Here is a 15486-nt window from a genome sequence, read left to right on the forward strand (position 1 = left end):
CTCTCTCTCTCTCTTTCTCCCCTCCTCTGTTCCCCTCTCTCTAAAAATCAATAAACTATTCTTTTAAAAACTAATAAATGGAAGGTGGATACTAAATCAGGATGACGACTTGTTATGATATTTTTAAATTTATAATATAAATAGTAAAAATAAACAAAACTTGCATTTGGTTTAAACACACACACACACACACACACACACACACACACACACAAACACACACATACAAAACAGCCCTCGCTGCTTTGGCTCAGTGAATAGAGCTTTGGCCAGTGGATTGGAGGGTCCTGGGTTCAATTCTGGTCAAGGGCACATGCCCAGGTTGCAGGCTCAATCCCCAGTAGGGGGCGTGCAGGAGACAGCTGATCAATGATTCTCTCTCATCTCTTTCCCTCTTGCTTCCTTTCTGGAATTAATAAAAAATATATTTAAAAACAAAACAAAAGAAGCACTAGGCATTGGGCATGACTACCCACCATGACCTACCTGCCCAGTTAGGAATTTAAGATCAGATCACCCTGTGAGGTTATTTTCCCTTCCTCTCTGAAATCAATAAAAATATATAAAATAAAATAAAATAAAATAGTGCCCAGCCAACATGGCTCAGTGGTTGAGTGTCAACCTATGAACCAGGAGGTCACAGTTCGATTCCTGGTCAGGGCACATGCCCAGATTGCAGGCTCAATTCCCAATGGGGGAATGTACAGGAGGCAGCCAATCAAAGATTCTCTCTCATCATTGATGTTTCTATCTCTCTCTCCCTCTTCCTTCCTTTCTGAAATCAATAAAAATATATTTGTTTAAAAACTGCATCTAGCTTTAGTGTTTTTTTTTAATATATTTTATTGATTTTTTACAGAGAGGAAGGGAGAGAGATAGAGAGCTAGAAACATCGATGAGAGAGAAACATCGACCAGTTGCCTCTTGCACACCCCCCACCGGGGATGTGCCCGCACCAAGGTACATGCCCTTGACCGGAATCGAACCCGGGACCTTTCAGTCCGCAGACCGATGCTCTATCACTGAGCCAAACCGGTTTCAGCTAGCTTTATTGTCATTAAAATAATTATATACAAATATAGTATTTGCTGTCTGTGAATAATACCAAGTGTGTGTGTGCATGTGTGTGTATAGTATATATATATTTAGCTATTTGTTGTTTTGAGGATAATGGCTATTACAATAGATCTGCTTAGGTACACATTTCCTCCCAAAATTTGTGTAACTAGAAATGGCTTAACTTTCTCAATGACTTTACAAGTACCTGCTTCAATTAACTTTATAACTATAATAGTTTATAACATCAAAATGGATATTTTATATAATCAAAGGCTAATCGTGGTCTAAGCCAGTAAAACCCTTTTGGAAAGCAATTTATCAATGTGATATAAATAATAAAACTGTATGTGCCTTTTGACCCAATAGTCCTTAAAGAGAAAGAAGAAAAGATCATAAGGCACAATCCTGGGTTAACTAAAACAACTAAAAACTAGAAATAAAAGAGGACCAATTGGCAAAAAGTTGACTCAAAATGTTAAGCAAAACATCCAGAATGTAAAACAAGAACTAGACGAGCGATTTTTAACCAGTGGGCCAAAAGAATTTTTAAAACATATGATACCTGCCCTAGCTGGTTTTGCTCAGTGGATAGAGCCTGTGGACTGAAGGGTCCCAGGTTCAATTCAGGTCAAGAGCACATACCCGGGTTGTGGGCTCGATCCCCAGTAGGGAGCATGCCGGAGGCAGCCAATCAATGACTCTCATCATTGATGTTTCTATCTCTCTCTCTTATTCTCCTTTCTTCTCTGAAATCAATAAAAATAAAAAATAATAATTAACTAATTAATTAATTACAGCTAAAAAAAAGAAAAATACGATACCTGACTATTTAGTCAGGGGCACTGACCTCTTTCCCCTTGGATTGTCAAAAAAATGACACATGGTATGAATGATCAAAATTATACCCATCTTTTTTTGTCAGATCAGCAAAAAATGTCTTTTGATCTGCTACAGAACTTTAGTAATTATTTTATGTGTATCATGAGATGAAAAAGGTTAAAAATTTCTGTATTATTCAAATTTTTAGATTTACACACACACACACAGTTAAAATGTTTTATTTATAGGGTTCTCTGATCTTTGTTGATTATATTAAAAGGAAAAAAATACACATGTTGTGAAGAAAAAATGATTTCATTAGTTACTTAAAAAAATCAATCCTATTAAAACATAATGATAAAAATAAAAAGTAGATTCGTTTTCCTTTTTAGAACTATCAAAAACAGCAACTTACTTAGAAAGAATTCCTCGAAGTCAGTTTTCTTCACACAGCTAGTATACATTCGTAGGGCTGCAATCTTAATCTTCTAGACAAAGAAAACAAAACCAAACTCAAGACATGACCAAGTGGATATTCTACTGCTCTTAGGCAAAAGTCACAGAACCTTAAATTTCTTTAACTAGAAGGATGGATGCAAACTTGTCTCTACGAAATTTAATAGCTAAACAAACAGATACTTATCTCTACTCCTAAAACTACTCATTCATACAGACTTCACACAAGTTGCACATTTAGGACTTTAGCATGAAAATGTCAAAAAGGTTTTCCAATATTTAAATAAAATCTCTCCTTTAAGTCAAGCCCATTTCACCACATGTAAGCCTCTAAACCACTGTACAGCATCAGCCACATTAGCTTTTTCATTAGAAATCCTTTATGTAAAAATTACCCAGCCAAAACCAGTTTGGTTCAGTGAATAGAGCTTCGGCTTGTGGACTGAAGGGTTCTAGGTTCGATTCCGGTCAAGGGCATGTACCTTGGTTGCGGGCACATCCCCAGTGGGGGGTGTGCAAGAGGCAGTTGATTGATGTTTCTCTCTCATCGATGTTTCTAGCTTTCTATCCCTCTCTCTTCCTCTCTGTAAAAACTCAATAAAATACATATATATATTTTAAAAATTACCCATTCTCCTGACCAAAATCAATTAAACAAACAAGTAAAAGCCATAATCCTTCAATCTTTCCTCAGAGGCACAACTACCTATTCCATGAGTGTTTTTTTCCTTTGGAGAAGAGGTCATTTTTTTTTCTGTATTTCTCTAGCTGATTAACAGACTGTGTTTATAAGTAAGAACTTCTAATGAATATAAAATATAGTAGAACTGACTGATATTTTACTATTCTCCAAAGCATTAAGAATTTACGTAAAATTTTGATCTTACAGGTGGTTTTAATCTATTTCACTGAGATATATACTTAAGATTTGTATATTTATTATATGTACATTATGCCTTAATGAAAACTAAAAATAAAAAGATAAGTTCTTTTAAGAATTGAATTGTAGGTCTGAAGATCAACTCAGTACTAACTAAACAGGTATTTCTCATGTAGAGATTTTCAAAATACTTCCTTAAGGATAAATTAAATAAACTAGCACACCAACAAAAGGCTTATAGCAGCTTATTTACTTTTTTTTAAGAACTAGAGGCCCAGTGCATAAAATTCGTGCACAGGTAGGGTCCCTAGGCCTAGCTGGCGATCAGGGCCTATGAGGGCCTTCCATCTCAGGCTGGGGCCTTCCTTCCCCGGCTGCCGGCCGGGGCCTTCCTTTGTTCCACGCCACCCCCTGGTCAGCACACGTCATAGCAAACAATCGAACTTCTGGACTCTTGGTCCAACTCCCAAGGAGATACTTTGCATATTAGCCTTTTATATATATAGAAGATAGTTAAAAGGGAGGAGAAACATCAATGTGAAAGCACAACATGGACTTGCTACCTCCTACATGCCCCCTACCAGGGATCAAGCCCACAATTCGTGCATGTGACCTGACCACATATTGAATCAGCAATCTTTTGGTGCATGGGATGGTACCCAACCAACTAAGCCATACCGGCCAGGGTAAAGCTTATTTATGCTTAATATGACATAGGAAATTATAAACTCAAATATGCACAAACTAAAAAATATGCACAAATTAAAAATGACATAGCAACTAAAGAAAAACCAATTTATAATTTTAGTAGAGGTATGTTACTAAGGTTCAAAGTCACCAAGGATATATTATATATCCAATACTACGTAATCTTCTCTATACTCTCTAGAATCAAAACAGCAGTCTTTGATGGCCAAAATACCCATAATAAATTAAGGAAGGATTATGTCTCTGATTAAGATTTTTTTAATTTGCTAATTTGAGGACTGTCATGATTTCAATGTTTTTAGTCTAAAGCTCACATAAGGGAAAATGGAACAGAACATTGTGGACGAAAGGGGCCGCAATTTGACCTGACAAGCTCAGGAGAGGCCTGCATAGCAGTCTTGCAAACTCAGAAACCTAAGTAGCCAAAGGATGGTCTGAAATTAAACTTTAACTAAACGCAGGTAAGGTGGGCAGTTACATCCTATCTTCACTGACAAGGTCAACCTTTACCTTAACTGAGCCTATCTGTCTTTTTGCATCTATGATATGAAAACATACCCTTGAAATGCCTGGAGCCCCTGGGGAACAACCAATGTGGTGGGCACCAGGACAGATGCCACAAATTTCCTTCATTATCATGTTAATTGTTCCTGCACCCACCTAAGTATGTGTCCATCATTTCACTTTTTATCCAATCCCAGCTTTGCTTTATCCCACCTCCTTACTCCATCACCAATGAATTTCATGTAGCCCACCTATGTCCCTCCTTTGATTGCAATGTATAATACAAATGTAACCCACCATTCTCCGGAGCATTATCTCAATTCATTGAGGTTCTGCTTCCTGGCATATGTCAACAGTCTGGCTCAAATAAACTCACAAAAATTCTTTACAGGTGTCAATGATTTTTTACATTAATAATATGTTAACAAGCAGATATCCATATACCTATATAAGGAGTAAATCAGAATTGGAAGCCCACAATTAAACAAAGCCCAAGCAAATTAAAACTAAAAGCAAGCAGAAATAAAGATATAATAAAGAGTAAGAGCAGAAATCAACAAAATTGAAAACAGAAAAATAATATAGAAAGTCAAAGAAGCCAAAGCTGGTTCTTAAATACCAGTAAAATTGATAAAACTTGAGTCAGACTGTTAAAGAAAAAAAAAAAAAAGAGAGAGAGAGGATACAAGTTACCAACATCAGGAATCAGAGGGGACATCACAAATCCTAAAGATATTAATATAATAATAAGGAAATATTAGGAATAACTTTAGATCAATATATTTGATTACCTAGATGAAATGAACAAATTCCTTGAAAGATATAAACTACCAAACAAAGCTTCACTAAAATAAAATAAAAATAACATGAATAGTCCTGTACCTACTAAAGTACTTAGATTTGGTGGGAGGGGAGACGGAAAACACACACAAAAAGTTTCCCACAAAGAAAACTTGAGGCTCAGACTTCACTACAGGATTCAACCAAACATCTAAAGCACATGTGTCAAACACAAGGCCCGTGGGCCAAATCCAGCCCGCCAGGCCTTGCAATGTGGCCCGCACCGCGCTGTCATCACTGCACTCTGCTGTCAGTTTATGACATTGTCAGTTTATGACTGTTCAGTAAACCATTCGGCCCGCAATTTAGGCTGGATTTTAGATTTTGGCCCCTTCTCTGATTGAGTTTGACACCCCTAATCTAAAGTAATGATACCAAATCTACACACTCTTCAAGAAAACAGGAGGAAAGAACACTTCCCAGCTCATTCTATGAGACCAATAGTACTCTGATAGCAAAACCAAAACTATAAACCCAGAGCCTTCATGAATGAAGATACAAAAGTCCTCAACAAAGTATCAACAAATAGAATACATCAGTATTTAAAAAGGACAATACATCAGGATCAAGTGTTATTTCTCCCAAGAATGCAAAATTGATTCAACATTTGCAAATAAATCAGTGTAATTCACATTAGTAGGCTAAACCCAAGTCTATCTAACTTCATTAACACCTCAGGTTCTTGGAAGTATCTGACACAGAACATATTTTGGGAAGCAATGGTCCTTGCCATCACCAAACTAATGATATCCTAGTGATATCATTAGCCTAATACTTTGGCCGTGACAAGCCTACTCCTATCCTTGAGACAGGGAGTTTAGGACACCTGTTAGCTCTTCACTTCATTTGACAAATAATTTATTGAGTATCTAATTCAATGCCTGTCACTGATTTGGATGCTGGGAATAGAGCAGTAAAAACAAACAAACAAACAAACAAAACAAAACAAAACAAACAAACAAAAAAACAGGGGAAAAAAACCTCCTGCTTTCATAGACTTATGGCCTATTCAACTATAAACACATAATTTTAAGTAAAATTCCTAGTAGTTATTTCTTGATTTTTTTAAAACTCTGCAGTTCCCTTCAGATCCTTATATATAGAGTCCTCTGGGTTCATAATTAATCACCCTGCGCAAGGAAAGGCAGACTTTTGCCCAAGGCCCAAATCTTTCCTTGAGAAGGAGGTTCCCCCCCACAAGATGTTCATGAAGAAAGCATTCATTACAAATAATGAAGACTTCACCAGATTGGCCAGGTATTTATACAGTGCTCATACTATGGCAATCAGGAGCATTTTATAGTTCCTTACTTTTCCTAAGGCAAAGCCAAGCCTTTATACTTGGGTGAGCCATTTTCCTGGACAAATCTCTAAAGCAAGTCCCTTGAGACATCATACAGGGACTGGAAATAACAACTTGGGGAAAGAACCTCTTTAAGATTCATGTGTTACTATAAGTTAAGGAGGTAGTTGGAATAAATTTCCACCCAGTCAATATGTACTACTTGTTCTGGTCCTCAGATAACTTTGTGTTTATTTCATTCTAACTATGGAAGTCTTCATTGGTCTACTTGACTAAAACAAAAACACTTAAGACAGCTTTAGGAAATGAAAATCAACTCTCCGACTAACATGCATTTTGTTCCACACTACAAGATGAAAAACAAATCTAGAAAAAGGCTTACACTAGGGGAAGGGGCTTAGAAGTCATTTGAACCTTCTACTCTGTACTGGAATTCCTTCTACAGCATTCCTGACTCACAGTCAACCATCTGGTCCCCGATTCAGATAAGTCCAATGACCTTGTGAAGCTACCTATCCCACTGGATGACAATTCTCATTAGATTTTTGTTTACTGAACTTAAATCTGCTTCATGTAACATTTATTAAACATCACCTGTCCACTGGTCTCTTTGTGTGTGTTTTTATATCTGTCCTTCAAATATTTGAGAAAAACCATCATGTCTTCCCTTTTCCAGGCTAAACATCCTTATTTCCTTCATTCAACATGGTTTCTAAAGCCTTCACATGGCTCAGTGCCTACTCCTAAATGCATTCCAGTTTGTCAGTATCCTTCAGAACTGGATTAATTTTTTGACTTCATGCTAATCTGGAAGCTGCCTATTCCATGACATATCTATGACATCTGGTAAATGTTGTCTTTGTCTTACCTGATATTGCTACATAAAGATAATGAAAAAGAATAGTCATTCAGGATAGTCAAATAGGTAAGAAAAAGCTACATTTAAATTCTTAAATATGAATCTAGAATAAAAATGGAACTCCACAGGAAAACATTACAGAAAAAGATGGAGGGACATGGTTGACACTGCTGATGTGGACAGACAGTAGGCATGTTTTGCCCGAATCAAAGGCATGTAAAAACACAAAAATCAAAGAATCTTGCCAGTGCAATACCAAGCAAGGGTCCAGCCATACATTTCAGAGCTCATAATCTTTCAAAATGGAAAGATAGACCTGCATTTTCCCACCTAACTTATACTAGAATGTCATACTTTGATGTTTTGATGTCACAAATTAAAACTTTATAGCAGATAGATACTGCCACATCACAAAAGTTCTTTAAAATGCAAATATTAGAGTTCACAAGGGAATCAAGAAAAATCAGAAGCTAACTTAAGCTAAAGCAGTGAAGAAATTTTCTGGTGATTTAGTAATCCTCCAATGGTAGCCAACTTTCCCTCTAAAATTATAAAAAACACACTAGACAAAGAATATAGTAGCAATCAAGTGGAACCTAATCGTCAAGAAATAAATAATTTTTTTTCTTTTCCTTCTTTCTGTTCTCATTTCCCTTTCCTCTTAACTAAATTCTAATTTAAAAAAATAAACACATATTAAGAGGACCAGACATTCTAAGAAGAAACTAAAAGTATAATAGAAGTCTAATAAAACTGAAATTCTAATTTGAATCCAACTTATTAAAATGGTTAACTGGAATTATCTGGTAATTTGAGCAAAGAAAAATATATTATCTAAAAAATATTGGCTTTCTTTGATTAATATATTCACTTATAACTAATTAGGCTTATCCAACATCCTAGCAATTTCAAAAGGCACTTCTGCCATAATGGTAGAAACTGGTAGTATTAGAAAATGAGAAAAAATTAAATGGCCAATGATTTATTACTTTAATTCTTAGAGGCATTGTTTAAAAAGCCTAGGGGCAGTAGACATCTGATGCAGAGAAGATGTTCATTAACTTACATCAACTACTATATAGCCGATAACATGTGAGGCCAAAAGTTGACTAAGAATGGTATAGCTAGCAAACATCCCTCCACAATAAGAGTTATCATAAATCATAGGGATTATTAGTTAATTTGAAAGATGATTTTATTAGTAAAATTTTAAAGAAAGTCATTACAATGACCTAGTAAAAATCACTCATAAATATGGAGAGAGTAATGTTTCCTTAAGAACACTCTCCATCAGAACATCTGGCCCATGTAATTCCTTAGAACTCATCTACATGACATATCTTGAAGCAAGAACTTGGAAAGGGAGTCTTATTGGCTTGCTTGTGACTGAGATACTTCTAAGGAATCAAGCGAAGGGAGCAGAGGGAACATTTCAGCCCTTCATGTTGTATAGATCTGACTTAGAAAGGGGTCAGGGGGTAACAACACATTCTGAAGCTCTCAAAATAATGTGTGAATTTCACAGAAGCAAAGCAGAAGCTTTAAATTTTTTTTCTGCAAGGAACAGAAAGTACAAAGCCCAAAAGAGGGGGGAGGGGGGGAGGAGAAGAAGAATTTAAAAGACTTTACCCATTTACTGTATTTCAAAGGTCCTGTGAATCCCATGGCTTCTATTATCTTCGTGAAAGCACCAACCTTCTCCTCAACTGGCTGTGGGAAATCCTTGGTAGTAGAAAGCTATTTAGCAAAAAGAAGGGGACCAAAATTAGTGGCAAAAAAAATTAGTTTTAATGCTTTTGTTGCTCATTAGGTCTAGGGGCATTTTTATTGCTTAGATTTTTTTTTCACCTAGAATTTATTTTTTGTTAATCCTCACCCAAGGATATTTTGCCATTGATTTTTAGAGAGTGGACAAGAGGGAGAAAGTGGGATGGGGGAAAGGGGAAGAAAAACATTTGATTGGTTTCCTCCCGCATGCACTCCACTGGAGGCCCTGGGATCAATCCTGCAACCCAGGTACATGCCCTTCTCTGGGAATCAAACCCATGACCCTTCTGTGCACGGGCTGATGTCCTAACAATTAAGCAACACCAGCCAGGGCTAGAATTTTTTATTCTGATTTTTCTGGTTATCTTATTACTTAATGCAAACATATCTGGAACTCTATGTAATATATGCTCTGGAATTTTAAGAGACATATTTACCTCAATGACCATATGCCTATGAACCCATGTCTAGGAAATGATCGATTCTTGGTAACAAAATAAAAGTTCTATAAAAAAAAGGTACTTCTAAAAGGAAATCTTTACACACACCCCCTACACACACACACACATTTCCCAAAGAACAATTATAAGAAGAGGAATGTGTTCTGTTTTTTGACATAACAGAAAAAGGAAAGAAAAATACTGTCTGAAAGCAGTCAAATAAGCAATAGATAAATGTTTTTTGCATTTTCTTAGTATAACACATTTTATTAATGATTATAGAAGACATGAATCTTGACGTTTGCAAATAAACTCCAAGGAGCCGAAACCGGTTTGGCTCAATGGATAGAGCCTCGGCTTGGGGACTGAAAGGTCCTGGGTTTGATTCCGGTCAAGGGCATGTACCTTGGTTGCGGGCATATCCCCAGTAGGGGGTGTGCAAGAGGCAGCTGATCGATGACCCTCTCTCATCGATGTTTCTAACTCTCTATCTCTCTCCCTTCTCTCTGTACAAAATCAATAAAATATATTTTTAAATAAATAAATAAATAAAATAAACTCCAAGGAAAACCTGTTCTAATGCTAAGCCTCTCCAAATGAAGGCAGGCTATATAATCGATAAATTCTCTGAAAGTTAAATATTACTTGATTTTTAACAAGTAAAAATTCAGAAAGACTTATTTCTCTAAAGCTTTGTCCAGGCAAGACAGCATAATGTAAGAAACAAAAGACATGAAATCAGAAGCTTTCGGTTCAAATATTCAGTTGGTCTGTTACTTACCATCCCTGTGACCTTGAGCAAGTCACTTCATTTTCCTGAGCCTCAACCTTCTGCATTGAATAAAATTCCTTGCACATCCAGCTAACAGTTTTGAACACCCATGTGAAATGAACACAGAAAGCACTAATAATGCTCACCTTATTCGTAGTGTGATACTTCCTACTCAGCCGTATGTCTATTCCAGAAATCTGTTCTGATCCACCACATGCTAAGGACTGGCTCATCTGGGGCCCCTTGAGGATTTAAACAACAACAACACAGATGTAAGCAAGACTGAGCATTCACTTACACGGTTAATCTAAGCAGAGCTGCTTTAAAGTAAAGACTAGAATCTTTCCAACCTTGCTTAATCCAGTTCCTGGTGATTTGGTCACCAAGAAGATTCAAGATTGGCACCTAGAATATTGTTGGGTATATGGTAAGTGCTCAATAAGTACCTGTAGAATACTTGGATAAATAAAAGGATTCTGCCCTGGAAACCTGGAACTAAATAAGTATGAGTCAACTCTAAGAACCAGAACTGCAATAAATACCTACTTAAACATTGGCAGCAGTGCAGTATACAGGGGGCGGGGGGGAGGGGGGAGGGAAACCAATGATTTTCACATCAGTCAATTTTAAGTTTAAAACCTGCTTTTGTCACTTATAAGCTAGGTGGCCTTGAGGAAGTTACTGAAACTCAGCTGTAATGATTGAAGGAAATAATACAATAGTCCCCCCTTATCTGTGGTTTCACCTTCAGGGGTTTAAGCTACCCGAGGACAATGCAGTCAAAATATATTAAGTGGAAAATTCCATAAATAAATAATTGTTAAGTTTTAAATTGCATATCTACTGATCTCATGCCTTTCCACTCCATCCCACCCTTTGATTCAGGGCATGAATCATCCCTTTGTCCAGTGTATACATACTGTATATGCTATCTGTCCTTTAGTCATACTGGTCATCAGACTGTCACAGTATCACAGTGCTTGTGTTAAGTGATCCTTATTTTACTTAATAATGGCCCTAAAGCACAAGAACAGTGATGCTGGCAATTCAGATATGCCAAAGAAATACCATAAAGTGCTTTTTTTTTTAGAGAAAAGGTGACTATATAGTACAATGAGATACTTTGAGACCACATTCACATAACTTTTATTACAGTATAATTATAATCGTTCTATTTTATTATTAGTTATTAGAGGCCTGGTGCATGAAATTCGTGCACAGGGGGTATGGGGTGTCCCTCAGCCCAGCCTGAACCCTCTCCGATATGGGACCCCTCGAGGGATGTCCAACTGCTCACCAGGATAGGACCTAAATAGGCAGTCGGACATCCCTCTCACAATCCAGGACTGCTGGCTCACAACTGCTCGCCTGCCTGCCTTCCTGACTGCACCTAACCTCTTCTGCCTGCCAACCTGATCATACCCTAACTACTCCTCTGACAGCCTGACTGATGCCTAACTGCTCCCATGTCAGCCTGATTGCCCCTAACTGCCCTCCTCTGATGGCCTGGTCACCCCTAACTACCCTCCCCTGCAAGCCTGGTCCCCCCCAAATGCCCTCCCCTGCCAGCCTGGTCACCCCTAACTCCCCTCCCCTGCCAGCCTTATCACCCCTAACTGCTCTCCCTTGCTGATCTGGTCCCCCCCAAACTGCCCTCTCCTGCAGGCCTGGGTCCCCCCCAAACTGCCTTCTTCTGCAGGCCTGCTCCCCCCCAACTGCCCTCCCATGCAGGCCTGTCACCTGTAACTCCCCTCCCCTGCAGGCCTGGGTCCCCCTCAGCTGCTCTTTCCTGCAGGCCCGGTCACCCCCAACTTCCCTCCTCTGCTGACCTAGTCACCCCTAACTGCCCTCCCGTGCAGGCTAGATTGCCCCCAACTGCCTTCCCTTCCAGGCCTGTTCCCCCCCAACTGCTCTCCACTGCAGGCCTGGGTCCCCTCCAACTGCCCTTCCCTGCAGGCCTGGTCACCCCCAACTACCCTCACCTGTAGGCCTGGTCACCCCCAACTTCCCTCTCCTACAGGCCTGGTACACCCTAACTGCCCTCCCCTGCTGGCCATCTTGTGTCCACATGGGGGCAGCTCTGGGTCCCCCACAACTGCCCTTCCCTGCCAGCTCCGTCACCCCCAACTTCCCTCCTCTGCTGGCCTGGTCACCCCTAACTGCCCTCCCCTGCAGGCTTGATCACTCCCAACTGCCCTTCCTTGCAGGCCTGGTCCCTCCCAACTGCCCCCCTTCTGGCCACCTTGTGGAGGCCATCTTGTGTCCACATGGGGGCAGCCATCTTGTGTGTTGGAGTGATGGTCAATTTGCATATTACTCTTTTATTAGATAGGATTATTGTTGTTCATCTCTTACTGTGCTTAATTTACATATTAAACATTATCATAGGTATGTATGAAAGTATAGGACAAAATATAGGATATGTAGAGTTAGTTACTATCCGCGGTTTCAGGCATCCACAGGGGGTGCTGGAACATATCCCCCATGGATAAGGGGGGACTACTGTATATGTAAAATGTCTTTTACAAAACATATACTCAATAAATAAGAGAAGCTTCCTTCATCACCATCATCACTGTTCAGATCAGAATTGCCTTCCTTTTATGTTCACACATTGCATTTGAAAGTATTTTGGCAATATAATAGCAAAATTATTAACTATTATCATGTGCCAAGTACTATGCTAACTACCTTACATATATCACCTTATTCAATCCTCACTATAACACTATTAGGTTGGTATTATTACAATAAAGACCCATAAACATAATTTTGAAAATAAATTCCTAATAAAAAAAATACATGTAAGAGATCCTCATTGTAGAGTGAATGGGAGTAAAACTGGGGGAAAGTCTACTAAGGAAGGAGATGGTTAATTAAATTAAGGTACTCTATGGAAAATCCTGTAACCATTGAGATTTTTTTTAAATGTTTTTATTGATTTCAGAGAGGAAGGGAGAGGGAGAGATTGATAGAAACATCAATGATGAAAGAGAACCATTGATCGGCTGTCTCCTATACCCTCTCCCCTCTCCCCACTCGACTGGGGATAGAGCCCGCAACCCAGGCATGTGCCCTCAACCAGAATAGAACCCAGGACCCTTCAGTACGCAGGCCAACGCTCTATCCACTGAGCCAAACCAGCTAGGACTACACTGAGATTTTTTAAATAGTTTATTTTTTAAAGAAGTTTTAGGTTCACAAGAAAAATGAGCAGGAAGCACAGAGTGCTCCAATATACATATCCACTCTCCCCTATACACAAAGCATCCCCTATTATCAATATCCTCCACAAGAGTGGTACATTTGTTACAATCAATGAGCCTATATAGACACATCATTAGCACTCTAAGTCCATAACTTACACTAATTATTATTTTTAGCAACATGAAAAAACACATTAATATGTATAAAATTATAGGTAAAGATATGACTGCATATGGTCAAGCCTAGGAAGGAACACACTGAAATGAAAAAGTTACTTCATTAAATTAGTAGAACTATGTGTGAATTTAAGAATCTATTTTCCAAGCTCTCAATAATGTAGTACTATTCTATGTAATAAAACCCTAATATGCAAATCAACCAAATGGCAGAACAATTGACAGAACTGGTCGTTATGATGCACACTGACCACCAGGGAGCAGCCGCTCAACCCAGGAGCTGTCCCTTGGTGGTCAGTGCACTCCCACAGAGGTGCACTGCTCAGCCAGAAGTGGGCTCACGGCTGGCGAGTGCAGCGGCAGTGGCGGGAACCTCTCTTGTCTCCACTGCAGGTGAGCAGTAAGGAGCGAGTGGTCCCAGACTGTGAGAGGGATGTCTGACTGCCGGCTTAGGCCCAATTCCTGGGAATCAAGCCTAAGTCGGCAGACGGACATCGCCTGAGGGATCCCAGACTGCAAGAGAGCACAGGCTGGGCTGAGGGACCATGCCTCCTTCTCCTCCTCCTCCCCCCGTGCATGAATTTCGTGCACTGGGTCTCTAATCTTTATAATAAAAAGGGATGGGAATGGGGCAGAGGGAGGATTATCCTCCAATGCTGGCTTATTCCAAAAAGACATGAGACACTTGAAATGAAAATAATGTTTTCGATAATCCTAATGAAGGAAAAGATAGAATTTTTAATTGTGGAGAGTTACTATTTACTTTTCTTTCCAAACAAGGACATTAAAAGATTAGTCAGGATTCTTCTGGTCAGTCCCAAGGACACTTAAACTTTTACTCATAGATGTCAAGCAGGCTTTGTAAAACACAGACTAACAAAACACCTCCCATTACATCACATACATCAATGTAATAGTCCATCTAAAACACAGAGCACTTAGACAGGTTCAAAAACAACCAACAGCAGTTTCAGATTTGGGGAGAGTTCCCTTCTATTAGATTACATGATTTTTCTCTTTGCCCATAACTCCAAGAGTAACCAATAGATTGCTTCTATGACTATCTCATTGCCTGATGTACTTTTGTTCTACCATTACTCATTAGATAACATTTAACATTACATTGAACTACTGAATTACCTAGGTATCTAGTACCAAGGAAAACATTAGCTTCCCCATAATTACACACCTCTATAAGCACACACGTTTACTATTTGTACCCCAGTGACTACCAAAGACTCCCTTGATCTTTAAAGACATAATTTTTCCTTTGTTTAAATTTTCTGTAAAACAAAAAATACCTTTGAAATACTCAAATGTCACTTCAAAGAGGCCTTCTCTGACCATTTTATCTAAAATAGTTATTATCCCATTATTCTCTATCATAGCAGTAGCCTGCTTATTTTATTCACAGTACTCATCAGAGGCCCGGTGCATGAAATTCGTGCACGGAGGTGGGGAGGAGGGGTGTCCCTCAGTCCAGCCTGCACACTCTCAAATCTGGGACCCCTCGAGGGATGTCCAACTTGCCCACCAGGATCAAACCTAAATAGGAAGTCGGACATCCCTCTCACAATCCAGGACTGCTGGCTCCCAACTGCTCACCTGCCTGCCTGCCTGATTGCTCCTAACTGCTTCTGCCTGCCAGACTGATCACCCCCTAACCACTCCCCTGCAAGCCTGATCGACGGCTAAC

At 39.0% G+C, this 15486-nt stretch overlaps 1 protein-coding gene across 1 annotated transcript in view; it reads right to left on the reverse strand.

Annotated features, from left to right (window-relative positions):
• The window catches only part of UQCC1 (ubiquinol-cytochrome c reductase complex assembly factor 1), a 107286-nt gene that overhangs the window by 72892 nt on the left and 18908 nt on the right, over window positions 1-15486 (reverse strand). Inside the window, exons 3-5 of the mRNA XM_084888614.1 lie at window positions 10554-10649; window positions 9058-9165; window positions 2294-2366 (exon numbers count right to left, since the gene is read on the reverse strand). Coding sequence (XP_084744740.1) covers window positions 2294-2366; window positions 9058-9165; window positions 10554-10649 — 277 coding nt within the window. The remainder of the gene's footprint in view (window positions 1-2293; window positions 2367-9057; window positions 9166-10553; window positions 10650-15486) is intronic.

The sequence above is a fragment of the Pipistrellus hanaki genome (assembly GCF_964339955.1).
Source record: "Pipistrellus hanaki genome assembly, chromosome: 6".
In the NCBI taxonomy this organism is placed as follows: domain Eukaryota; kingdom Metazoa; phylum Chordata; class Mammalia; order Chiroptera; family Vespertilionidae; genus Pipistrellus; species Pipistrellus hanaki.